A 27,551-nucleotide genomic window follows, 5' to 3' on the forward strand; every position below is an offset into this window, starting at 1 on the left:
TTACAGCTGGGGAAGGCACAAAAACAAAGTTAATATGATCAACGTGTAGAAAATAAAGACAATGTTTTAAAATACTGTACAAATAATGCTAATTATTGTAAACATATAATAAACAATGCAAAATTATCATCCATGAATTGTTGATCAACTGTAATTAGGCCATGTTCCCTCTAGGTGTTAAAGACCCTGTCCATTGAAGAAGATAGAAATAATGTATTGCCAAAAATTGGAGGAATAGTAGAAAGGTCTTTGAGGTGTAGAGGCCACTCTAAGGGTTACTTTTCACAGAAGGGCTATTTAGTTTTGCATTTTGTTTCACTTAACAATAAAAACCTTCGGCACCTCTAGTTTGGAAAAAGTCAGGAAAGTGTCTAGCTCTGTTTGGGTGGGAGTGTCGGGGGAGGGAAAATGGGCAGGGTTTAAATAAAAATGGGAGTTGCCATTCGGGCATGCGCTGCTGACCGAGGAAAAACAAACACACACGCAGAGGGAAGAGACAGTGTGTTTAATGACGGTGAAATGTTTGACACCGCACGTCATAAAAGAGAAAAAAACTTCTGCATTTCTCGGTAACTCAGATGCACTCAGTAGGTCAGAAAGCTGTGTGTGTGTGGACTATCCTGTCACTAAATGCGGCGAAAATTAAACACGACGGTCGGTAATAGTTTGCTTACAGTGTTCACGTGTTTACACACAGAGAGCAGCATTTACAGCGGATCTTTCTGTCCATAATATTGTAGTGATGTTATTGTAAACTAAGTAACTTAGAAATCATTTTGTAAGTTATTTATCAATACTGCTGAGGATAGGAACTATGACTTTGCCATCTGAATGAACAAAGAAAGGGCACTGATTGCACACAATTGCCAAATCTGTAGACAGGACAATCAACATACTGGAGCTGCGTCTTTTTTTAAAGGAGACGAGCAGCAAATCCAGATTTCATCATTTCCAGATGAGAAAACCTCTCGAGTAAAAAATGTTCTGTACAATCGTATTTCTGCCGCATGTGCGAGCACTGATCCACATGTGAGTACAGCTGCGCTCTCATAGAGAGAAAATGAAAACAAAACCTTCACTGCAGCACATTATAAAAGCAACACTGACGACCCGCATCTCCAAACAATTCTTATTCTTTTCCCACTCCTTTTGGCAACTTGATGTGTTGTCTCTCTGCCGATTGAACACTGTTTCAGGTACAGTCTAAGAAAGCTAGCATGCATATTAATGAAGTTGCAGCACATACACAACAGAGCATAATTTGAACCATTCTCATGAATCAATGCAGCACACTCAGAGACGTTATACGGTACTCTCAGGTACAGACGTCAAGTCTACATGCTGGATTACATGCTAAGATCTCATGGCCGCGACGCAGCTTCAAAAATTCATTTCAAACCGGAAGTACGAATTTGTTCGAAATAACGCAAAAACAACCAATTTTCACTTTTTGGTGAGATATATGTGTTCTAATAGTGTTTTTAGCAGTGTGAGACACATATACAACTGTCAACAGCTCAAAAAGTGAGTTTTGGTATTTCGTGACCCTTTAAAGCTATGGTCACCAAACTTGTTCCTGGAGGGCCGGTGTTCTGCAGATCTTAGCTCCAACCCTAATCAAACACACCTGAACAAGCTAATCAAGGTCTTGCTAGGTATACTTGAAACATCCAGGCAGGTGTGTTGAGGCAAGATGGAGCTAAACCCTGCAGGGACACCGGCCCCCAAGGACCAGGATTGGTGACCCCTGCTTTAAAGTGTGTATGAAGCATTTACTTGTGTTATATTTGACTAATATAAAAATTTGTTTGATGATCTGAAATATTAAAGTGTGAAAAACATACACCTTTACTGTGATTTTCCATGTTTTGGTAAACTGTGCCATTCTCTTCCTTAAAGTGCGTGTATAAAGGTACATCTACAATTTACATTACAAAGGATTTTTAAAAATTGAGGATAACATGAGCACTTCAAATCAATAGAAAAGCTAAAAATTTGTAAATGCAATGACAATTACAGGTTAATTTAGCATTATGTACTTTTTATACCAGACTGCAGAGTGTATTTTGCGACTATCAAGTATTTTTCTACCATAAATTTCAAGTATTTTTCTACCATAAATGTAACTAAAGTACAGTACTAGCAGTCAAGTGTCACCAAGAGATCCTAAATAAAGCAGAAATCTGCACTGGGGTGAGCTGAAAAAAGAAAGTGAGTGAGGGAACAAAAAGAGATGGAGATAAATAAATGAGCAGCAGTTGACGGTTTATAGTTCTGCTTCTCTTTGTTTGCACAGACAAGACGGGGCAAAAGGGCACAAACTGGAAGCAGACTACAGATGACGGCCGACAGAATCTATCTATGCATACCACCCAACAGCAACTCATTGGAGATTTTTGCTGTAGGCAAGAGTGAATAGGCAAAACAAGATGGGCTGCTGATGGGTTATTTTACAGGATTACATTATACCATTGGTATTGCTTTAGGAGACATATGTATCTAAACTTACCCCAACTTGATTTGCACAGACTGACGTTTTCTTTGAGAAAGAGTATTGTGCAGTTTTCTGAAGCATTTAAAAGAACACACCACTTTTTTTTTTTTTTTTTTTTGCTAATTTTGCAACTCCACTTAAATTAAACATGGAAGTTTTACCATTTTTAGTCTATTCAGTTGACCTCCAGGTCTGGCAGGAGCACCTTAAGCTTAGCTTAGCATAAATCATTGAATCGGATTAGACCATTAGCATCTCACTTTCAAAAAAAAAATTATAAAATGAAAGACTTTTGATAATTTTCCTATTTAAAGCTGGACTCTTCTACCTTTATGTAAAGTTCAGTACATGTATAGTTTATTACAATATTGGTGTATATTCCAATTTTTTTATGATATGTTTTAGTATACGTCCCTCATTTACTCTTTGGTTTAACAGGCTAGCTTGCCCTGTATGATTATTAATGTATTCTCTATTCCTATATTTTGCTTTAACAGTTTTTTTATGCTCACTGTGCTATGCTAATTGTCTACAATATATTTTTTGTATTAAAAACATTTTAATAATTTCAAAACAATAAAAATTCAACTCTTTGGCAGTTACAATGTGTAATGAGGAAAAATGAAAAGTGGCCATTTTCTTGGCTGATATGTCTAGAAACCAGAGCTGCTTCTCCTTTATCGTGCCAAACCATTCTAAGAACATTTCGCTACCGCTACGGTTGTTTCTCCACTGGAGAAAGTGAAAACTGCTCGCACTTTTAGACGGCCTCGTAAAACAACAACAGGACATGGCAGATTCTGTTCTTCTTGGCTTTGTGGCTGTACATCAAGACAACGACAAGGTTTGTTTGAGCTCTGGTCATCCATGGCCCGTTATTATATGCATATGATATTACGGTGTAATGTCTCGTCTGTGTATTTAAAACATGGCGGTTCCTTTGTTTTCATTCAAGCTTGTGACATATCTCTGTAGCCAATCAGCATACAGCTGCTCGTGTAGCTCCACCTTTTGGTACCCTTTCTTGTGTTTGGTACCCTTTCGGAAGGGTGCCGAAAAGTGGTACGGTACAGTTCGGTTCCGTACGCCTTTTGACAGTGGAAATGGCCATAAAAGAGAAACGTTCTGTACCATACCACTCAGCGAAAATGGGCCATTAGGCAATGGAAACGCAAGACCTATACCCACCCATACCGTACTGTACCAGTCAGTGGAAACGGGCCATTAGTCAGTGCAACCACACACACTCACCCATCCAGCCTGACATCTGGCAGACTCCTGTTAAGCGCGATCATGTCACTGGCCATCAGGTTGAACTGATTGATTTTAAAGAGTTCTTTCATCTTGTCCTGCTCTTCTTTGGGAATCACCACAGCCTTCCCCATTTCACCTGGAGCCTCATGGGCACGTGACATCACAGCTGGAAGAACACAGAAAGCAGAGTGGCAGTCAGTAGTGTGTGTGTGTGTGTGTGTGTGTGTGTGTGTGTGTGTGTGTGTGTGTGTGTGTGTGTGTGTGTGTGTGTACACTGTGCATCTAGAAAGTATTCGTAGCGCTTTTCCACATTTTAAGGAAATAAATGAATTTAATCCATTTTGGAACAAGGCTGTAACATAAAAAATGTGGAAAAAGTAAAGCGCAATGAATACTCTCTGCGTGCACTGTATATGGGAAGGTTTAATTGTGGAATAAAGTGTAATGGATGTATAAGCAGAGTAATTCAAAACAATTACAGCAAATTCATTCCTTTTCACAACACTTAAAAGATGTTTAGAGACTGAAAACACCAAGTGATGAAGTCTTTCAGCTGTAGTTTTGCCCATTCTTCCTGCAAAAAAGTCTCAAGGTGAGACAGCATGCTGTCTTTGTTGTCGCATTTTGAGCTTCAAAATGCTCCACACATTCTCTATTGAAGACACGTCAGGACTGCGGGCAGGCCAGTCAAGTACCTGTATCCTCTTCCTCCACAGCCAGGACTTTGTAATCTGTGCAGAATTGAGTTTTGCATTGTCTTGTTGAAATATACATGCGCTACCCTGGGAAAGAAGGCAGCATATTGTGGTCCAAAATTGTGCTCTCTATGTACATTTCAGCCATGACAGAAGTGCAATTTACATTCGCCAAAGGACACAACCCCATACCCAGACCCTAGCTTTTGGACTTGGTAACAGTCTGGATGATCCTTTAATTCTTTCGCCCTAAGCACACAGGACCACTGTGTGATGGTTCATCCCAGAAAACTCCGAGCCCAGAGAAGTCGACCACGCTTCTGGACACTGTTAACATAGGGCTTCCTTTTGTGCTGTATAGTTTTAACTGGCATTTGTGGATGTAAATATGTCTTGTGGTACATGACAAAGGTTTGCTGCAGTAGTCCTGATTCTATGTGGTGATATTGCTTATAGATTAATGAGGATTCTTGATGCAAAGCCGCCTGAGTGATCAGAGATCACAGTTGTTTAGCTTAGGTTTGCACCTTTGTCCTTTATGCACTGTAATTTCTCCAGATTCCTTGAATCTTTTAATGATGTTTTTCACGGTTGAAGGTGAAATATCCAAATATTTTTCTCTCTTTCTTTAAGATAAATTGTTCTTAAACGCTTCAATAATTTTCTGATGTATTTATTGGCAAACTGGCGATCCTCAGCCCATCTTTGCTCCTAAAGGACTAGACCTTTCTTGGATGTCACTTTTGTACCGAATCATATTTACTATTACCTGTTGACATCACCTGTTTCAAATCACTTATCATTATTTAACATAATTTACCTGATGACTAGCCCTAAACTAATCCTGTCACAACTTTTTTGGAATTTGTTGCAGGTCTGAATGACAGGAAAGGATGTGCATTAACAAATGCAATGAAATTGACCAGACGAAACATGAAACATTTCGGGCCCTATCATACACCCGGCGCAGTGTGGCGCAAGACGCGGCGCAATAGTCTTTTGGTAGTTTTAGCTTGGCGCAAGAGTCGTTTTGAGGCGTTGCGCTACGCTTTTTTAATAGCAAATGCATTAGCGCTCATTTGTGCGGCCATAGGCGTTCTGGTCTCTAAAGGAAGGCGTTCTGAGGCGGACCGCTGGCGCGTTGCTATTTTGAGAAACTATAATAGATTTTTCATTAGACCAAAACTAGCCCGGTCTAAACTCCGGCGCAGAGTTGCGACTCGCTTACGCACTGCTTAATACGCACAAGAGAGCAATAGGCAAATATCTTTACATATGAAAAAATTTAAATATTAAGGATATATATATAGGATATAATAAGAATAGATATAGGATATTAATATAAAGGATTAAAATATTACAAAACATTATTTTCTAGCCTACATAAATATGAAAAATCACTGCTTTTCTGTCTTCTTCATCTCGGGAGGCTTTTTCAGTTCATTCATAACAATTTGCTTTTGCATAATGTTATTATTATTAGCAGTATTATTTATTATATCCATATTTATATTTGTTTTATTAAAAACAAGCTTAGATTTGCCCACCTTTCAGGTTTAGATCATATGGGGCATGGCAGGTGTATTTGGAAATAACTCAGTATTTTGAGCACACTTGGTCATTATTGGTCATGTATTCGTTGGCTGGAAATTAGAACTGAATTTAGAAATAGTTTTCAAACAAATCTTTTGCGCTTAACAAACAAAATTAATTATTTATAGACTAATTGATGTCTGTGTGTAAAGGTTTCCCTATCCAAGAGCGAATGTGAAATTAGTTCCATTATCTCTCATTCTCACGCAGTAGATGCTCTGTTTAACAGTTTTCTGTTAAAAAAACTGTTAACTGTTTGCTTGTGAAATGCTCATTTTTTCTACTTAGACTTACTTTGCGTCCTGTAAATAGCGAATGCGCTCTTGGTGCGATGCAGCTGGCTCTTAAAGGGAATGGGAGATGAAACTCTGATTGGTTTATTCTCAATACACACCTATAACTCATTAAGAAAATAAACTCAACCCTTTTAGACCATGCGCCTTGGCGCGAAGCGCATTTTCCCGTCTGTAAATTAGCAAAAATGCGTTCTGACACGCCCTGAAAGCGTTTGCACCCTGCGTTTTGCGCTCTGCGCATGGACCGTCAAAATAGAGCCCAATGTGTTCATATTGTCTGCAATGAAACACAAGTGAAAGTAAATTTGGAAGTCACTACTTGTATACAGGAAGCTAATAATTCAAGCTACCTAATAAGACTTCAACTGTTTATGTCATTTGAGGAAAAATGTTATATTAAAGGTATATATGCATATAGATGTAATGTAGACATGATAATACTACAGCTACACATGACTGATTGATATACTATAGTGCATTGCAGTTATGAACACAAAGCAGCCTTTCAGTGCCTCCAGTGCAGCTAAGACCCATCTAAACTGGCAGCAGTGTTCTGAATCATTGATCCATGTTATAGGATCTGTCAATGCAGACTTTTTTGCCCTTGAATTTGTCTCAACACAGTTTTATCAAAAAGAGATTTCTAAGACATCAAGCAAATCAACCTTTCACTTTCAGTTCAATATGTTCAGCATTCCGATTTCATCATGAGGCACATACAGCAAAGATATATACTACACATTTTATTGAGGAAAACATTTCAGATGCTCAACAGGAGCAAAAATATGCTATTTGGGACAGGCACGGTGTCATTTTCAAAGTTAAAACTTTAAAAACAAAGTGTAAATTTTAAATTTAATAATTAAGTTATGTGATTATTATTGCTTGCAGGTGTGCTCAAATAGGAGTACTATATTCATAATTGAAACTGTATTCATTTCAATGCAATATTCAATCATTTATAATGATTTTATTCATTCATCCACACTTGCTGCCAATGACTGATTCAGGCTTATGTGCCTGACAGAACTCGCCCCTCTGTGGTACCATTTCAATTGTTGTACAAAACCAATGGCAAGGACCTTCACCTTAAATGTTACATTGTGGGATGCATTTCCGAAACCATTAGTAGCAAACTAACATCACAAGTTTCATTGTTACAAACATAGTTTGTTGATTTAGGGTGCTTTTACACCTAGACCTTTGTTTCGGAACCTGTCTCGTTTGCCCAGTTAGCGCGGTTCGTTTGGCATATGTGAAACCACCAATCGCGCTCGGATCCGCACCAAATCAAACGCTCTGAGATCGCCGGAACGAGGTGGTCTCGGCTCGATTGAAACGAACTCTGGAGCGGATCAATTGTAGTGAGAAAGCGATACGATTCGAGCCCGGTTATATCACAGTGTATTATGGATATGTAATAGGCATACGGCTATATGAAGAGAGAATTATGAGTAGGGCGGGAAGTCATTCCAGACATCCCAAGTCTCCCGGAATATTCGCAAATGCAGAGACTCCTAGGTGCCCGCAAACAATAATCTCCCGGAAATTGCGCTTTTCCCTCCCAGTCCTTAAATACGTTGCGCACCCTTCTCATCCCTCCCACCGCATCCGTCCAACCAGTTTCACTATTAACTATGCTTTAATTTGTCACATACAGTCAGAATTCGTCGTAAAAATCGGCAAAATTATTAGCCCCCTGAATTATAAGCCGCCCAACACCCAAAGACACTTCTATAAAGCTTAAAGTTACATTTAAAGGCTTAACTAGGTTAATTAGGTTAACTAGGCAGGTAAGGTTAAATAGGCAAGTTATTGTATAATGATGGTTTGTTCTGTAGACTGTAGATCGGAAAAAAATAGCTTAAAGGGGCTAATAATTTTGCCCTTAAAATGGTGTTTAAAAAATTAAAAACAGCTTTTATTTTAGCCGGAATTAAACAAATAAGACTTTCTCCAGAAGAAAAAATATTATCAGACATACTGTGAAAATTTCCTTGCTCTGTTAAACATCATTTGGGAAATATAAAAAAAAATAATAATTTAAAGGGGGGCTAATAATTCTGACTTCAACGGTATATGAACATTTATATATGAACATTTACAAGACATTAACTTTTCTTAAAGGCTACAGAAATAACTTCTTTGCAATTGAGTCTTTTCATAAAATCTTTCACATCAAGTTTGGTTATGGCGCATTAAAATACTGCGTATGGTGGCAGGTCACTAGATTTTGGAACAGAGCAGTAGTGTCCATAATTGGACAGTGGATCCAGTTTAATTTCAATGACATGATATTATAGGCTGTCCTTGTGCCCAAATAGATGCTATTTTTGAATTAGGCAGCTAAGTAAGACAGCAGGGGATGAGGATATATCAAGTCCTTCAATATAGTGCTTTGAAATACCTTGAAGGTTGACGAGGGATGTTAAGGAGCTGTGCTACATTGCTTTATTTGTGCAGTTATCGTCAGAGATGATTAGATCCTCAATAACCCTTGATATTTCCTAATTGCAAATAACTAGAGTTTCTGCTGATCTAACGTCAGCTACAGATGTGAATTATTGGCGGAAGAAAGTAGTTCCTCGTACAAAAGGATTTTTAAACTCTCTGTGATTGATTTTCTTTTTTATATACACATATAGCAGTGTGATATGGCTGTATATTGTCACTGGTGGGGCACTAGGGCACTAAGCCTGTGCACACAATGATATTGCTAATATATATGTATATATATATATATATATATATATATATATATATATATATATATATATATATATATATATATATATATATATATATATATATATATATATATATATATACACACACACACACAGTTGAAGTCAGAATGATTAGCCCCCCTGTTTATTTTTCAGTTTTAACTCTCTTCACAGTGTATTGTGATTTTTGTAAATGTGTCCCCAGGCGCATATTAATCGTCCTGTGTCAAACCTGAAGGAAATGTCACTTTTTTATATATATTTTATTATTTAGGGCTATTCACTATTTTATTGATCCAAGCGCAAAGTCTAAAGTGGAAAAACTGAGCGCTTCATTGGCGAGAAAATGGTTAAACAGACCATCTGCAGCATGAGGATAAAGAACAAGCCTCCTCCATTCAGCCTCTTCACTTTCACTCTTTACTCCTTTACTTTCGTGGATGAGGAAGCGGTGTTGTACACACTCTACAAAAGACATCCATTAGCCTACATATTTAATTTAGTTTAAATCGCAATTTTTTTTTTTCAAAACTAGTTCTAAATTCAGTTCTAATTTCTAGCAAATGAATAAATGAACAATATTAATAAAGTGTGTTTGGAAGTTATATCAAAACACACACCCTATTTTCATGCCCCATTTGGTGATACATAGGTCTCCAAAACCTGACAGGTGGAGAAATAGTTGGTTTTATTAATGCAAATATAAATATGCATATAATAAATAAAACTGCTAATTATGTTAACAACATTATACAAATGCAAATTGTCATGAAGAAACTAAAAAAAACTCCCCAACATGAAGGCATGAAGTCCGCGTTTTTAATATTTATGAAGTAAATAATAATTTTTGTAACATTTTAATCCTTTATTTTTTATGTAAAGATAGCTGTATATTGCTGTACATCCTGTGTATATTAAGCAATGTGTAAGCATTTGGACCTGCATAGGCGCATAACTAACGTTAACGTTAATAACTCTGTGCAAGACTTTAGAGCAGCTTTCAGTTGGTCAATGACACAGTCTATTTCAGTTCCTCAAAATAGCAATGCACCTTAACAACTCCTTTTTAGACCAGCACACGAATGAGTCCACAAAGTGGAGCAAATGGGTTCAAAACAACGTGGTGCAAAATGTGAGAATGAGGGTTGTGCTGGTCTGAAAATAGCACCAAATCACGCCAAGTAAGTCTTATGCGCTGGGTGTATGATAGGGCTCTCAGACTTAAAGGTGCAGTAGGTGATTGTCTTTAGAAGCATTTTTTGTTGTGCTGGTTGAAAGTCTCTTCACAGTCTAATAGTACTGATTAAAGTAAGTGATCTAAAAGTATTTTTATATCTTGGGTAAGGCATAAAACTAAAAAAATGTTCAACCAATTAAATAGAGTCGGACTGACATCTCTCATAATTCCGATAAGTAGCCCAAACTGTCTGTCAGCAAATGCAGATTTGAACAACTGCGCAGCCGTTTGTACACAGCTCCGCTGACTGCCGCGTGTTCACGAAAGAGAGCACGCTCACGATCGGTAAAAACCTGCTGAATCAAAACTTTTTAAAAACTTGAATCAATATTGGAGTTACCTTTGCACGCTGGAGAAAGGATGACACAATGTCTGAAGGATTTCTCTTAGACAGGTAATGTTCTGTTTTAAAACTGTTTTAGCTTCACGCAAAGCTGATGTAATGTTAGATGTTGTTACAAATGGGTGTTGTTCAGCCACTAAAATCTTCTGATGAAAGACTGAAAAGACTATTTTCTACAGAAATGCAATCGTTGTTCAAAAAAAGTCGCTTTTTTTTGTCAGTTGTCCTTACAAGTAGGTAAGGTGGTGGTGACGATTGCATGGTATAGAGGGGTGGCTCCTCCACTGTGATTTGATGGCCAGCCCACAAGTGACACTGTTCTGTGTACATGCTGTCTTACAGTTTGGTCTGCCTGATAACTTTTGGGGCAGTAAGGTGATCTTTGGAATAGGGCTGCATAGAGCTGCACAATTAATCGTTAAAAGATCGCGATCTCGATTCGACTCCCTAGACGATCTTAATTCAGCATTTCTATGATTCTGCTAATCATATTTTCAAGTTCAGGAGAGAAGAAAAGGCGGCTGCACGAGTCTTTTCATTGTTTCGCACACGTTGCTCAGTGACGTTGACACCTTCAAATGATGTTGAATGAGTCACATACTGAATTTATAAGGTATAATTCACCTTAAAATGTCATTTTTGTCTTCATATAATGATGCTTTCGCGGCCAGGAAATCACACGTGACGTGAGCTGTTATCACAGAGAGGGCGGCGCGCGCGCTCTACTTAATAATAGACGCGCGCGGGTCTACTTTAGTAAACAGAACCTGCATATGTTGCGAGTAACAGGTAATACAGTTGTAAATCATATTCAGTTTGTGGCACAGAGTGATTGGTTGGGAGCCGCGCGCGAAGTATGAACAAGCACTTAGCAGTCAGAATGAAACCGAAAGTGTGCACTTATTTAAATGATCATATCGCATTTTAGTGTTATGATTACGACAAGCATTTGATATGTTTTTTCTTTCATAGCGAACCCACAGTTGTACGTGAAAATAAATGTTTACAATGTTAGTATAACTACTCTAGCCTATATATTGTTGAATATAATCTCATAATGGCAAATGTCAGATTTTACATGCAAGCATATATCTCAAACATAATAATTCAACATCAGAATTATTATAAGTAGAATATAATTATTTATAGAGGCCAGTAGACCTACACATAATATTAATATCGATGTTGTGCCATATGTTTGTTTTTACCATACCTTTATTTTACATCTACAGAATCGTGAGAAAATCGTGATCTTTATTTTAAGCAAAAAAAAAAAAAAAAAAAAAAAAAAAAAAAAAAAAAAAAAAATCGCGATTCTCATTTTAGCCAGAATCGTGCAGCTCTAGGGCTGCATGATATTGGAAAACATTAATATTGCAATGTTTTGTTTTTCTGCTTAAAATTTTGCGATAAATACTATTTCACCAGATGACTTGAATAGCTGTTTTTGGGAGAAATAATTCATGATTTTAATTCGATTAGGATTATTCCACATAACATTCTACATACTAACCAAATACGAAAGCTCTATGAAATGCTTAATAATAATCACAGGTCTAAAAACATGCAAATCATAAATCTTCACTACATTATGGATAAACTTTGCAACGACAAACTATTGTTGAACTATAATCACAACTGGATATTGCACATGCTACAATGTGACAATTACGGATGTGTACGTTGCGATATTGATGCTAAAGCAATATATTATTCAGCTCTACTTTACACTAACAACCGCAATAGGGGTTCAGCACTAGAGTGAACACCTAATCAAAACAACAGATAATATAAAATCCAACAAACAGAAATGAGGGCGAGGCAGTGGCGCAGTAGGTATTGCTGTCGCTTCACAGCAAGAAGGTCGCTGGTTCGAACCTCGGCTCAGTTGGTGTTTCTTTGTGGAGTTTGCATGTTCTCCCTGCCTTCGCGTGGGTTTCCTTCGGGTGCTCCGGTTTCCCCCACAGTCCAAAGACATGCGGTACAGGTGAATTGGGTAGGCTAAATTCTCCGTAGTGTATGAGTGTGTGTGTGAATGTGTGTGTGGATGTTTCCCAGAGATGGGTTGCGGCTGGAAGAGCATCCGCTGCGTAAAAACTTGCTGGATAAGTTGGCGGTTCATTCTGCTGTGGCGACCCCGGATTAATAAAGGAACTAAGCCGACAAGAAAATGAATGATGAATGAATGAATAACAGAAATGACAGAAGAAAGTTAGGAATGGTGGTAATTAAGTCCATCTCAGCCAGGATGCAGCCAATGCAGGCGTTTTACTTGGAACAGAGGCAAACCCAGTTAAAGAGATTTTCTGAAGTTGTACATAACGATTTGAAAGACCATTAAATAATTGATGTCCACGGAGCACTTTGTCTTAGGTTTTTATAAGACTTTAAACCTCTGTTGCATCATCAATCTAAGAGGGTGATTTATATCCGATGCACCAATTAAGACAGGAAAACTATTCTCCACTGCATTGCTGCATTGATCCCAGCAGTGTTTATTTAGGAATAATATCCATATTTAAAGTGTTCTCTGTGCTCTTTTTAATGAGCTGTTTGTAGTATCATATATTTACTGCGGTTATTCATTTTTTAACATGTTAACAAACACATAACCATTGTGTCTTTATGCACAGACTTGAAAATGTTGATTTAATACTTCTCCTTAAACAAGATTTGTTATTCTGGACCACAAAATCAACCATGAGTATTTATAAATAGTAGGAAAAGAAAACTTTCAAAAGTTTTGAAACGGTTATATGGTTTATATGTGTTTTAGAATAAAGAAACACATTAAAAAGTACATTTTTAAACAGCCTCTATTATGGGTTTTTGACAATTACCTTCCATGCAGTGTGTTGAACATCTTTTTCACAAGTTGAATATCTTCCATGGCCTGCACAGTCACCAGATCGAAATATTTTTGAGCCACTTTGAGGTGTTTTGAAGGAGCAAGTCAGGAAACACTTTCCTCCACCAGCATCGCTTACTGACCTGGGGCCTCATGCATCAACGCTGTGTGCGCACAAAAACTTTGCGTACGCCAGGTTTCTCGCTCAGAATCGCTCACGTTTGGATTTACTGACAATGAACTGAATGTGGGAATGTGCGCAGCTCCACGCAACTTTATGGCTGGCGTACGCACATTTTTTGTGCGTGTCTGTTTTATTTCCATTGGCGACTCCTAGAGGCAGTTTTGTTAAATTGCACTCTACGAAGTGTCTGAGCCTTGCAATGGCAGCTGTATGAGACGGGTTCATCTAGCAGGTATATAAGATTTCCATACCATACAGTTGACCAGCTAAACATTAAAGCACAATTTGCAGCGGTGGCCTGTTTTCCCAATGTAATCTGAGCGATCTACTGCACGCACATTGCTATAAAGACACTATCTGAAGATGAATTTGCATGCGTGAATCAGAAACATTTCCATTCAATAAATGTGCAAATAAAATATTATGCATAAACTTATTAATGATTCCTACATGTCTTTCTAGTGATAAATAGTTGGCAAAATCTGATATGTAGCAGGGGAAAAAAAGAAGAAAGAGTTCATCAGACGCTGGATTCGAACCGAATTCATGTTCGAACGTGTCAAAACATGTTGACATGCGTTTAACGAGCTGCGCCACTGAGACTGTTAAGAGTGCTGTAACATTTTACTCCTATAAATCACACTATTACTTTTTTAATTCACTCAGTGCGATGTTCAGACCCAACTGTGTTAGCCGCATCAGCTAAACTCTCCCACTCTATTTTTTTTCTTTTGTTGTTAATTCCGGAGAACAAACTTGCAAATAACACCGCTTTTCTCCGGTCTACCTCCGAAAGCAGCACCTCCAATTCACATTCTGTTCAAAGTTTCTCTTTTGGCTTGCTTTTGCCGTTGCTTTTTCGTTGGGTTTTTCTCAAAGTAGAGTCATTAGCATATTCATACGGGGGAGGAGGCAGGGAGGGGTTTTGCGCTCGTGCATGTTGCGCTCAGCTTCACGTTCATTCGGATGTACAAAAGAATATGCAGGAGATTCAACGTACGCATACATCTGAATTTTTTTATGCGTACGCACATTTACAGCTTTGTGCGTACGCAATGTTTTAGTATGATTTCCACGCAAGTCTTCGTACACGAGGCCTCTGGCCACTATTCTGCAAGAAGACTGGTTTGAAATCCCTCTGGCCACTGTGCACGACTTGTATCTCTCAGTAACAAGTAGGAATAAAATATAGAAATCACTGGATCCCAGCAACCAGCATTTAAATTAATGGTCCAATTGAGTATTAGTAGACTGTCTGCTTAATATATGTTGATACTGCTGCTAAACAGACATTTAGCTGACTATAAAAAGCGTTGCCAGTGTAAGACTTTCTCCAGAAGACAAAAAGACATAGAAAACACTGTGAAATGTCTATGGTCTATTAAAAATTACTATTAAAAATACAAAAAATATTTGAAAAAGAATCCAAAAATTCACGCAGATAATTCTATCTACACCTCAATGTTAAAAATTCCAGAAACTGAACTTGTTTTGTGCAAAATCTTTAACCTTCAGATAACCCCCTCTTGCCCTCAGGGCTGAGCTAATCACCGGTGACGGCCTCAATAAGAGCAGATCTCCAAACTGGCCCGACCTTATGAAAAACCAATCTAGCGCAAATGGCCGACAGACGGCGGTGCTTCTAAGCCCTGCTCTTTCAGCACAGTGGCTGCTTAGACCTCATCTGACTGCTTAATACCCTAATAGCTTTCCTGCCATTATTAAATCCTGAATAAATGGATGCAGGTTGTATTTCAGACAGACGCGGGCTTTCTGCTTGTCCACTTCATTACAGGAAACAAGCAGGCTATAGAAACGGAAATTAATAACCAGGCATTTGATGTAGTTGTTGTTTCAGGTTGTCTAAACCCGAAAGCAGCTTAAAGTACAAGTTAAACCTGTTTACCAGGCAGATCATTGAAGCGAGGACAAGGATCTGATCGTGTCGGGATTAAACAGTAAGAAATGAGCAGCTGGTGAGCACAATTCTACAGATTTTAACATTGAAAAGGAAACAGAAACTAAAAGTGGCTTAATTGCCAAATCAATGCTTTTTAGTGTAAATAAAATACATTTTCCCGTGTAAAATATATGTCTATGACAAATGTAGAGAATATAAGACATTTTTGATTAACAAAAATCACTGAAAAGTATAAATAAAATTATATATAGTTGCTTATATTCTAAGTGTTCTACAGAGGGTTCAGCAAGTAAAATTTAAGACTTTAAGGGTGCTTTCACACCTGTGAATCGATTTATTTGTCCTGAAACGGGGATTAAAATTGTTACATTGTTGCTTTTTGTTCTTGGTGCGGTTCGCTTTCACACGGCAAAGTTTCTAAACGGACCTAAAGAGCTAAAACAAGTCACATGTGAGTAAACTCTCCTCACATTGGTCAGATTTTTACAGTTTATTTTGCAGAGCCCCGCTCAGCAGTCGAAGGTTGGTGGTTTGGTGGTGTTTGACAGGGTGCACGCGACGTGTCTGAAGAGCGAGGAGGGATGCGTGAGGAGGGGTGAGAAGGGTGCTCAAAGTATTTGAGGACGGGGATGGAGACGCGCAATTACTGGGAGATTATCACTCGTTTGCGGGTATCCGGGAGTGTCTGTGCATTTGCGGGAGACTCCCGAAACTTTTGGGAGACTTGAGATGTCTGGAATGACCTCCCGCCCTACTCATAATTCTCTCTTCATATAGCCGTATGCCTATTACATATCCATAAAACACTGTGATATAGCCGGCCTCGGATCGTATCGCTTTCTCACTACAATCGATCTGCTCCAGAGCTCGTTTCAATCCAGCCGAGAGCACCTCATTTAAGCTATCTATTAAGCTAGCTATGTTTTGGTGCGGATCAGAGCGCGATTGCTGGATTCACATATGCCAAACGAACCGCGCGAACGAGCATGTCTGGACAAACGAGACAGGTCCCGAAAACAAAAGTCTAGGTGTGATAGCACCCTTAGACATTTTTAAGACCATTACGAATGAAGACTCATAAGACTCATACAGGGCTAAACGCCAAGGAGTTTTTTTGAATGGCCTAGTTGGAAAAGATTTTTATTTACCCCATCAAACTATCAAAAAGTACACTCTTGAAAAAAAAAAGTTAAAAGTTGTATTATTCACAGTATTTCTTGGATGGGTGTTGGCTTGATTGGGTAGCTATACATGAACAAGGAAACTTAAGGCCTGTTTAAAAAAAAAAAAAACTGTTTAAGGCCTACAACATATTATATTTAAGTATATTTAAGACTTGTTAAGGATTCCATTTAAGTTTTTGAGATTTAAGACATTTTAAGTCTTACAGCAGGGGTGCTCAATCCTGTTCCTGGAGATCTACCTTCCTGCAGATTTCAGTTGCTACCCATATCAAACACACCTGCCTGTAATTATCATGTGGTGTTCAGGTCCTAATAAATTGGTTCAGGTGTGTTAGATATAAGTAGCAACTGAAATCTGCAGGAAGGTAGATCTCCAGGAACAGGGTTGAGCACCCCTGTTCTACAGCATCTGACATCTATGTGAAAAGGGTAAAAAAAAATTCATATAAAAAATATATGTAAATGAAATGTATGACAACAGATTCCAAAGAACAATAAAGCTGCGGTCACACTAGAATTTGTGTCTGCGAAATTCTGTCGTGCGGAGCTACGAAAAGGGGCGGGATTAAACAGCATGATTAGACATTTAAAAAGTGAGCGATTGCTCCATGTTTTAAATTTCTGTCCAGAGAGGTCATGTTTTGATCCTCGGTCGGTCTCACGCATTCAAGTAAAGCGATTACAAACTTACAAACTGCAAACTTGACGCATGATCCTGCGTTTCCGGTCTGACGCATTCGCGTGTGTATGAATGGAAGTCTATGGGAGGAAAAGCCCAGTGTGACCGCAGCTTTAAGATCAACCATTTATGAACCACTTTATTAGGCACACCTGTCTATATGCTCGTGTATGCAAATTTCTAATCAGCCAATCACATGGCAGCAACTCAATGCATTTAGGCATGCAGACATGGTCAAGGAGATCTGCTGCAGTTCAAACCGAGTAGTAACAATAATAATATTAATAATAAATTTAATTATATCGCGCTTTTCTCAGACTCAAAGCGCTAACAAGAGCATCAAAACACAGAAGAACATGAAATACACAAAAAAATAAGAATGATAATAATGATAAAAATATACATATTAAAAGAAAGCCTCATAAGTTGTAAGCAATAATAAAAAGATTAGCTTTAAGAAGCTTTATAAAACAGTCCAGGGAACTGGCGTTCCTGATGTTTATGGGGTAAGCATTCCACAATTTAGGTTTGTGTGTGTTTCAGCTGCGGTGTGCGTGTGTATCTCTGTGTGTGTGTGTGTGTGTGTGTGTGTGCGCGCGCGCCTGAACTTTGTAACAATATTGTGTGTGACTCATCAATGCAACTTCTCAACAAATTCTGATTAGTAAAGGTTAGTTCTTACTGTAGTATTTCTCACAAACGCTACGCGAGACCTTCTTCCTTTAAGTCTCTCTATTGTCTGACGCAGCCGAGGGAGAAGATTAAAGCATGCGGGAAGGCAAGTAGAAACAGTAGGCTCGCAGAACTCGGCTTAAAGACGCAGTATGACAAAATCATTTCCTGCTGGAAATGTGTATAAAAAAGCATCTTGTAAAAGGTATAATGAAAAATCTGATGGGTGTTTTGAGCTGACACTTCACATACACATTCTAGAGACGCAAAAGATATTAAATCTGAAAAAATGGGGTAACCTAGGTGCCCTTTAAATGATCTGAGTATTTCAGAAACAGCTGATCCACTGGGATTTTCATCCACAACCATCTCTAGGGTTTACAGAGAAATGTCAGAAAGAGAAACTGTCAAGTGAGCAGCAGTTCTGTGGGTGCAAATGCCTTGTTGATGCCAGAGGAGAATCGTGTCAACGCCACAGCCTACTTGAGTATTGTCGCTGACCATGTCCATCCCTTTGTGACCACAGTGCACCCATCTTCTGATGGCTACTTCCAGCAGGAAAACAAGTCATGTCATAAAGCTCGAATTATCTCAGATGGGTTTCTTGAACATGACAAAGAGTTTACTGTACACAAATGGCCTCCACAGTCACCAGATCTCAATCCAATAGAGCACCTTTGGGATGTGGTGGAACAGAAAATTGGCACATGGATGTGCAGCCGACAAATCTGCAGCAACTGCATGATGCTATCATGTCAATATGCACCAAAATCTCTGATGAATATTCCAGTACCTTGTTGAATCTATGCCACGAAGGATTAAGGCAGCTCTGAAGGCAAAAGGGGGTCCAACCCGGTACTAGAAGGTGTACCTAATAAAGTGACTGGTGAATGCATATTGAATCTGGCTTTCTGTTGTACAAATGTGTGCAAATGTAAAGGTATCTCAACCATAAAAAATAAATTACTACATAAAGCAATGTCCTGGACAGTATTAGGCTAAAATAATTTCATTTAAATGATTTGACTGACCTCTGAGCGCAGGCAGGAGTGAATGGTCCTTCCGGTTATCACATTTGTTGCACTCACTGAAGTATAGCAAGAGGAAGACATCCACTAGCACCCACACCAGAGAGGTGGTCAGGACCACCTTACAGTACACGAAGCGTCTCATGAGCCCCTGTTGACGTCAGGACCCCACGGATTGACAAATTTGCGGGTCACAGGAGGCAGGGCAGGGGGCAGTGTGACTGGACATGTGCTGAGACGTCATCCCACTGGAGGACCAAAAAATGCATATATAAGATGTGGATACTTCTTTGGTAAACAATTGTAACATGGAGAACATGGAGTACGCACACTATTCATTAGGCCTTCAGAAATAATTCACAGCAAAACACCAAAGAGTTCATGAACTAAAATATGTCAAAATGTTTTTGATTATATGGCACTAGGCATGGGACGATAACCGTTTTCAAGGTATACCGCGGTTTGGAAAAGTCAAGTTTATTGAACCTCCAAAATTTTCTGTAATACCGTTCCTAAGGTACAGTTGAAATCAGAAGTTTACATCCATTCTAAAAAAGGAACATAACCATTTTTTTTTAAATGTCTGGTGTTAAATCATACTAAAAGTTTACTATTTTAGGTCCGTTAGGATTACGTAAATGATTTACATTTGCTAATTTGCAGAATAATGAGAGAATTTTTTTTGAGAATTTCTAGACAGTCAAAAGTTAACAAACATTTCCTTGGTATTTTTTTTAGCTTTGCTTTTAAACTGTAAAACTTTGGTCAAATGTTTTAGGTATCCTTCCACAAGGTTCTCACAATAGTTTGAAGAAATTTTGGCTCATTCCTCCAGACAGAATTGGTGTAACTGAGTCAGATTTGTTGGCTGTCTTGCTTGCACAAGCTTTTTCAACTCTGCCCTCAAATATTCTATAGGATAAAGTTCAGGGCTTTGTGATGGCCACTCCAAAACATTCACTCTGCTGTCCTTAAAGCACATTTTAACTAATTTGGCAGTATGCTTAGACCCATTTGTGGCCAGTTTTAATTTCCTGGCTGATGTCTTGAGATGTTGCTTCAGTATTTCTACATAATGTTCTATCTTCATGATGCCATCTATGCTGTGAAGTGGACCTGTCCCTCCTCCAGCAAAACTGCCCCACAACATGATGCTGCCGCCCCCATACTTCACAGTTGGGATGGTGTTCCTAGGCTTGTAAGCTTTCCCTTTGCCCTCCAAATGTATCCCTGGTCATTATGGCCAAACAGTTCAATCTTAGTTCCATCAGACCACAGGACATGTCTCCAGACATTAGTCTTTTTCCCAGTGTAATTTAGCTAATTGTAATCTGACTTTTATTTGTTGATTCTGGCTTGTTGATTTCCCCATGTTGTCACACAAGGAAGCAGTGTGTTTGAGGTTTTCCTTAAATACTATTCTACAGTTGTGCTCCCAATTAACTCAAATGTTGTCAATTAGCCAATCAGAAACTTCCAAAACCTCGACACCATCATCTGAGCTTTTTCAGAGGTGGAATAATCTTATTGTATGTAAACTTGACTTTCAAGAAAAGTTATAACAATTTCTCAAAAAAAGTCTCTCTCATTATTCTGCTATTAAGCAGAACAGAAACAAATTTGGTGATCCAAACTTACCTAAAAATGAAAGTTTAGTCACATTAACATCTGACTTTTTAAAAAATGGTTACGTGCCTTTTTATACAGTGTATGTACACTTCTGTTTTCAACTGTATGTGTAAGATTTTTTATTTACTTTTTTTTTGTTTGTTTTTTTTAGGACAACTGTATCTTCAGCAGAAAAGATATCCAAAGATGCCGTTTTAAATTGTAAAAAAATCAGTGTTTTTAAAACTAATGAAGACAGCAGAAGTCAATGATTCATTTTCATTATTTAGCCTGACATGTTTACAGCTCCAAAATATTTAAAATCTTTCAAAAAAATACAATATATTGTTTTCAAAGGGGAAAAAAATGTTGTTTTTTTACCCAGACATTTTAAAAAGAACATATTTTAGAGTTGTGAGCACAATACTGTGATATTTTTATCCAAGGTTATCATACAGTCAGAATCTTATACCGCATGCCTATATAACACATGTGCACATTTTTTGTTCATAATTCAAAATGCGCTGATCTACACGCTGAAAATCCTTAATATTTTGCCTTTCTGGTCCACTACTCAAGTGTCAAGGTCTGGCTGGTTGGCTTGTTTGGTGTTAGATGCTGTAACCACACCATCTGGCTACAAAAATCCTAGCGCATTTGTCCTCCCTCACTTTATTTATTTCAACTTGCTTATTTTTATTTTTTTATGCTTGCAATGTGGTTTATACATTTTGCTGTGTCGCTTTTCATTTTATTTTCCACTCAAGAGTAACCTGCAGTGCGCTATGTTGAATCAAAGATTTGGCTTGGCTGCTCATGTGGATTCCACAATTGGATTACATGATTTTGTGGATTCCCTGTGTCAGAGTTAGCAACATGCTATGTGTGAAGTCATTGATCATGGATGTGGGGCAGGGAACCTTTATTCAGCAAAGAGCCATTTTAGATTTTTTTAAGCCTAATGCATTTTTTTATAGAGCCATTTGGATGTACATATATATGTCCAAATGCCTCTTTAAAAAAATGCATTTGCTACTGTATTACTACTATAAATAATTAAAGTTTAAACAAAACCTTAATTGATGTCCAAGCACAACTCAAACGTAAACAAATATGAAGCATCACATGTTAAGCAAGTCCACGAATGAAGACAAAACTATACGACTTTTATTTTCACTATCACCATTCATGAATATTTCCTGAAGTTAAGTGTGCGAGGTTACCAAACATAAGATGTTTGCCCCTTTATTGGTGTCAAATCAAAACATCCTTTAATTGTTAACTTAGTTCTTATTCATTTTGCTGTAAAACAAAATTACATAAAAAGGGAATTGTAATTGTATATTTGATAGGAAACTGATTTCTGGTGACGGTTATAATTTTTTAAACCATTCATTTATTCATTCATTTTCTTGTCGGCTTTGTCCCTTTATTAATCTGGGGTCGCCATAGCGGAATGAACCGCCAACTTATCCAGCAAATTTTTATGCAGCGGATGCCCTTCCAGCCGCAACCCATCTCTGGGAAACATCCACACACACATTCACACATACATTTATACACTACGGACAATTTAGCCTACCCAATTCACCTGTACCGCATGTCTTTGGACTGTGGGGGAAACCGGAGCACCCAGAGGAAACCCACGCGAAGGCAGGGAGAACATGCAAACTCCACACAGAAACGCCAACTGAGCCGAGGTTTAAACCAGCGACCTTCTTGCTGTGAGGCGACAGCACTACCTACTGCGCCACTGCCTCGCCTCTACCACACTAAAGGCGTCTTTCTCATTATGTAGTTAAAAAACAACAGACATATTACGTGACCTCCCGATGTTTCCATGTCCCTTCTTGCGTTTGTCTGATTGCGAGACGTAGTTTGCCGACCGAGACAAAGTTGTCAGCAATTCTCCTATATGAGAGTCACACAGAGCTAGCTGGCATTAGTCCCTTTATTCATCAGGAGTCGCCACAGCGGAATAAACCGCCAACTTATCCAGCATGTTTTACGCAGCGGATGCCCTTCCAGCTGCAACCCATCACTGGAAAACAACCATACACACTCATTCACACACATACACTATGGACAATTTAGCCTAACTAATTCACCTGTACCGCATGCGGGAGAAACCGGAGCATCAAGGAGGAAAGGTGGGGAGGACATTCAAACTCCACACAAAAATGCCAACTGACCCAGCTGAGGCTCGAGCCAGCAATCTTTTTGCTGTGAGGAGAATGCAGTACCTACTGCGTCAACGCGTCGCCTGAATACGTGATATCAAACCAAAAGTATACTAACAAAATTAAAATTAATACCAATTAATATAAATTCGCAAACATGATGAATCACACCGAGATCATTTGCTTCCAAAGTCAAATGAGTTTACAGGGTATTTCAATTGCCAAAAGGTTTACAGAAAAGAAAGTTTATCTAATACAGATCCTTAGGATTTCACTTCAGTTTACAAAACACAGAAACACAAAATACAGACAGAAATCACAATGAACTTCAGGCAGTTTTAGGGGCAAGAGCATGTACTGGAAATCCTGAGTCAGCAGCTTTCACATCAAATTAAAGGCAAACGCAATCTTTCCTTAAGGTATTTTCATGCAGGGATGCCATCTTGCGAAGCCAAATATAAATGTAGGCCAGATCATGCACATGCACCTGCTTAAACTTTCACAAGATATTGAGGTAAAGTTGGTTTCATGTTCACACATTCTTTCTCCTTAGCAATATAAAATCAGAAAGTTATTGTTTGCAAATTCTATGTAGTAACATCATATTAGCAGCCAATGTTTATCAAAGCACAACATTCTTCACAGTCAAATAAATAGTGCTAATGTAGTTTTCAAGTCATACTTGCATGTGATTTCAGACAAAATATTCAAAATAGAGCTAAAGCTGTTTTTTTTATATTCGGATATTCAGACATTCTCCTTAATAATATCATTTCAGAAAAGTGTTCTTTGCAAACTCTAAATAGTGAAATCATATTAGCAGAAAAATGACTATCAAAGTACAACATAGTTTGCAGTCATCAGACAGTGCTAATGTTGTTTTGCAGTTATACTTACATGCTAATCCTGACTGAATATTCAAATTAGCTTGTTAAACAATATATAGACAGTTAAATGAACAAATGTAAAAATATAAATCCAACTTTACCTCAATATATTCAAACTACCATTGTAAACAATATAGGGAGCATGTCAACTTCAATTCACAATTGGTTATAGACTGTGAAGAATGTTGTACTTTGATAGGAAGTAGCTGCTAATGCTAATGATTTCACTATTTAGAAATGGCAAAGAATAGTTGTCTTAATTATTAAGGAGAAAGTCTGAATGTGTCAGCATTAAACCAACTTTACCTCAGTCAATGTTGAACTTCAAATGACAGTCATCATGTAAACACTGTCTCCTAATTTATCTCATACTATCTTCTGATAACCATTATTTTTTGTATTGTATTTATGATCATTATGATCATCCACCAACTATAAGCAAAAACTGACAAGTCTGACACTTTCAGTCTTATCTTGTGCATCCTGAATGCACAGTCTAACATGTCCAAGACTTTGATAAAGCATAAAAACAAAAAAATCCAGTCCACAAATGCTTTTTATATTAAAAATATGTCATTTTGTGTGCTTTTTTTCACCAAATCAGTGAAATAATTTATGAATTTGGCAATTAAAGGAGTTAAAATCCTGTATTTTTCAAAACAATTTTATTAGTTTTGATCAGGACTGAGGTTGATTAACAGATTTATGCAAAAAAATGTACAAAAATATTAATCTGATGTATTTTTACAGCAGTTTAATTCAGTGAATGTTTTCACCCCTAACATAACAAATGGGTCTTAAATTTGCCCAGAGTGTATCATTGAGTTAAAATAAATAAGACTTGTCACTAAATATCGTTCTGCTAGCTGAAACCCAGAAAACAATTATGGCCAAATTAAGACACAAAATTACCTCAGAGTGGATTAAAACACCCCCAACAGTGCATACAGGTTAAAAAAAACATGTTTCATGAACATTTTTGGTAAATTTCCTACTTTAAAACTATATCGAAATTCATTAGTGATGTGCATAAATAAACACATTATTTAGACAACTTTAAAGGCAGTTTTCACATTATTTAGATTATTTTAACCATAATATTCCAATAATTATCTCTTTTCTGGCAAAGTAAATCAATGGAAAGCTTATTTGTTCAGTTTTTGTGTGATGCATGAATCAGTTTAAATCCTTAGCTAATGATTTCACCATTTAGAATGGCAAAGAATAGTTTTCTGAATTATTAGGGAGAAATTCTGAATGTGTGAACATAAAACCAACTTTCCCTCAGTCAATGTTGAATTTCAAGTGACAGTCATCATGTATATATCCTGATTTTATCTCATTTATACTACCTCCTCCTGATAACCATTCTTTGTATTGTATTTATGATAGTTACTCCGAGCAAAAACTGAAAATTAAACACTGGCTTCACTGTGATTTTTGTTTTCATCTTGTACATCCTGAATGCACAGTCTCACATGTCCAAGACTTTGATAAAAGGTAAAAAACAAAAAAAAAACAAAAATCCAGTCCACAAATGCTTTTTATATTGAAAATATGTCATTTTGTGTGTTTTTTTTCACCAAATCAGTGACATCATTTATGAATTTGGCAATTAAAGGAGAAAAAATCCTGTATTTTTCCAAAACAGTTTTATTAGTTTTGATCAGGACTGAGGTTGATTAACAGATTTATGCAAAAAAAGATTGAAAAAAATATTAACCTGATGCATCTTTACAGCAGTTTAATTCAGTGAATGTTTTCACCCCTATCATAACAAATGGGTCTTAAATTTGCCCAGAGTGTATCATTGAGTTAAAATAAATAAGACTTGTCACTAAATATCGTTCTGCTAGCTGAAACCCAGAAAACAATTATGGCCAAATTAAGACACAAAATTACCCCAGAGTGGGTTAAAACATCCCCAACAGTGCATACAGGTTAAAAAACATGTTTCATGAACATATTTGGTAAATTTCCTACTTTAAAACTATATCGAAATTCATTAGTGATGTGCATAAATAAACACATTATTTAGACAACTTTAAAGGCAGTTTTCACATTATTTAGATTATTTTAACCATAATATTCCAATAATTATCTATTTTCTGGCAAAGTAAATCAATGGAAAGCTTATTTGTTCAGTTTTTGTGTGATGCATGAATCAGTTTAAATCCTTAGCTAATGATTTCACCATTTAGATTTAGCAAATAATAGTTTTCTGAATTATTAGGGAGAAATTCTGAATGTGTGAACATAAAACCAACTTTTCCTCAGTCAATGTTGAATTTCAAGCAACAGTCATCATGTATATATCCTGATTTTATCTCATTTATACTACCTCCTCCTGATAACCATTCTTTGTATTGTATTTATGATAGTTACTCCGAGCAAAAACTGAAAATTAAACACTGGCTTCACTGTGATTTTTGTTTTCATCTTGTACATCCTGAATGGGATTGGAATCTTAGGCAGAAGCTGAAGTGTGCACTTAATGTTACAGCTTACTATTTACACGTAAAGCAAAATTCGGTACTTACTGAATGACACCTTGAGCTCCTGATGACCAGCCAACAACGTGTTGCGTCTATTATTTACAATTCAAACACGATTTCGTGTGTTGAGGTTATCTCTTCGTACGACTTCAAACATTGAGCAACGAAACAGTCTCACTAAGTAACGATAAGTACAAGAATGACAGGCCTTATTTACTAAAACAAACAAATCTTGAGTTGTCCCTTAGCTCACTGAGAGAAATGATGCTGCATGCGTTCTGCCCTCTGCATCAGTGGCCAGATGTCATTCCTGGGATCGATGGACGCGACAGCTCTATAGATATCCTGTGCCAGGTCTCGGGTTAGCTCTTCGCCTGAATAAACATGTGCCTGCTCTCAGAAATGCTTCCATATGATGTCGGGATTGCTCCGTTTAGGTGCTGGATTTGGGATGAGTGAAGACAAGAGGCGTGTCCATCTGAAGACACCAATGCGCAAGTGCGCCGAGGACATCTGGTACATGTAGGCCATTTCTGATGACAGCTCGTATTTAAGATGCAGCCCATTTGTAACGGTAATCATTACGATCATTAACTCATTAACATCCAATGGTGTATTTGACTGCTGCAGCATTTTAACCCGTGTGTAAACGTTACAGAAATATAGTGTTTACTGTGATTCAAATTGCAGCTAATTCAGACCCAGAATATAATGTTTCGAATCCTAATGTTGATTGCAATAATTATATTTCATTTTTTCTGAAAATCAAAGTTCAAGAAAACTGTATTATTGTTTATGCGTTCATTCATTTTATACCAGAAACTTAAAGGTACAGCAGCGACATCTGCTGTGCAAAAGAAGAACACTGTACACAGCTGAAGTCAGAATTATTAGCCCCCCTGAAATATTAGCCCCCCTGTCTATTTTTTCTCCACTTTCTGTTTAATTAAATTTAATTTTATCCTCACTATGATGACAGTAAATAATATTTTGCTAGATATTTTTCAAGACACTTCTGCACAGCTTAAAGTGGCATTTAACTAGGTTAATTAGGTCAACTAGGCAGAATAAGGTAATTAGGCAAGTTATTGTATAACGATATATATGTAGACAGTCGAAAAAAATATATAGCTTAAAGCCACTATAATAATAGTTTAATAATAGCCACTATAATAATAATAATAATTTTGCCCTTAAAATGGTCTTTAAAAAATTAATAACTGCTTT

At 37.5% G+C, this 27,551-nt stretch overlaps 1 protein-coding gene across 6 annotated transcripts in view; it reads right to left on the minus strand.

Moving 5' to 3' along the window:
* galnt13 (polypeptide N-acetylgalactosaminyltransferase 13) overlaps window positions 1-26,818 on the minus strand; it is a 67,379-nt gene extending 40,561 nt beyond the window's left edge. For all 6 annotated transcript variants that reach the window (XR_012385113.1, XR_012385112.1, XR_012385114.1 and 3 more), the window contains exons 1-4: window positions 26,370-26,818; window positions 19,158-19,402; window positions 3,746-3,914; window positions 1-6 (exon numbers count right to left, since the gene is read on the minus strand). The exon at window positions 1-6 is cut by the window's left edge and continues 161 nt beyond it. Coding sequence is in view for 3 of the 6 variants with exons in the window: in XM_002663311.8 (XP_002663357.3) it covers window positions 1-6; window positions 3,746-3,914; window positions 19,158-19,299 (317 nt within the window). In the remaining 3 variants the exon portion in view is untranslated. The remainder of the gene's footprint in view (window positions 7-3,745; window positions 3,915-19,157; window positions 19,403-26,369) is intronic.
* Between the last annotated feature and the right edge of the window lie 733 nt (window positions 26,819-27,551).

Source organism: Danio rerio, chromosome 9 (assembly GCF_049306965.1).
Source record: "Danio rerio strain Tuebingen ecotype United States chromosome 9, GRCz12tu, whole genome shotgun sequence".
NCBI classification, from domain to species: Eukaryota; Metazoa; Chordata; class Actinopteri; order Cypriniformes; family Danionidae; genus Danio; species Danio rerio.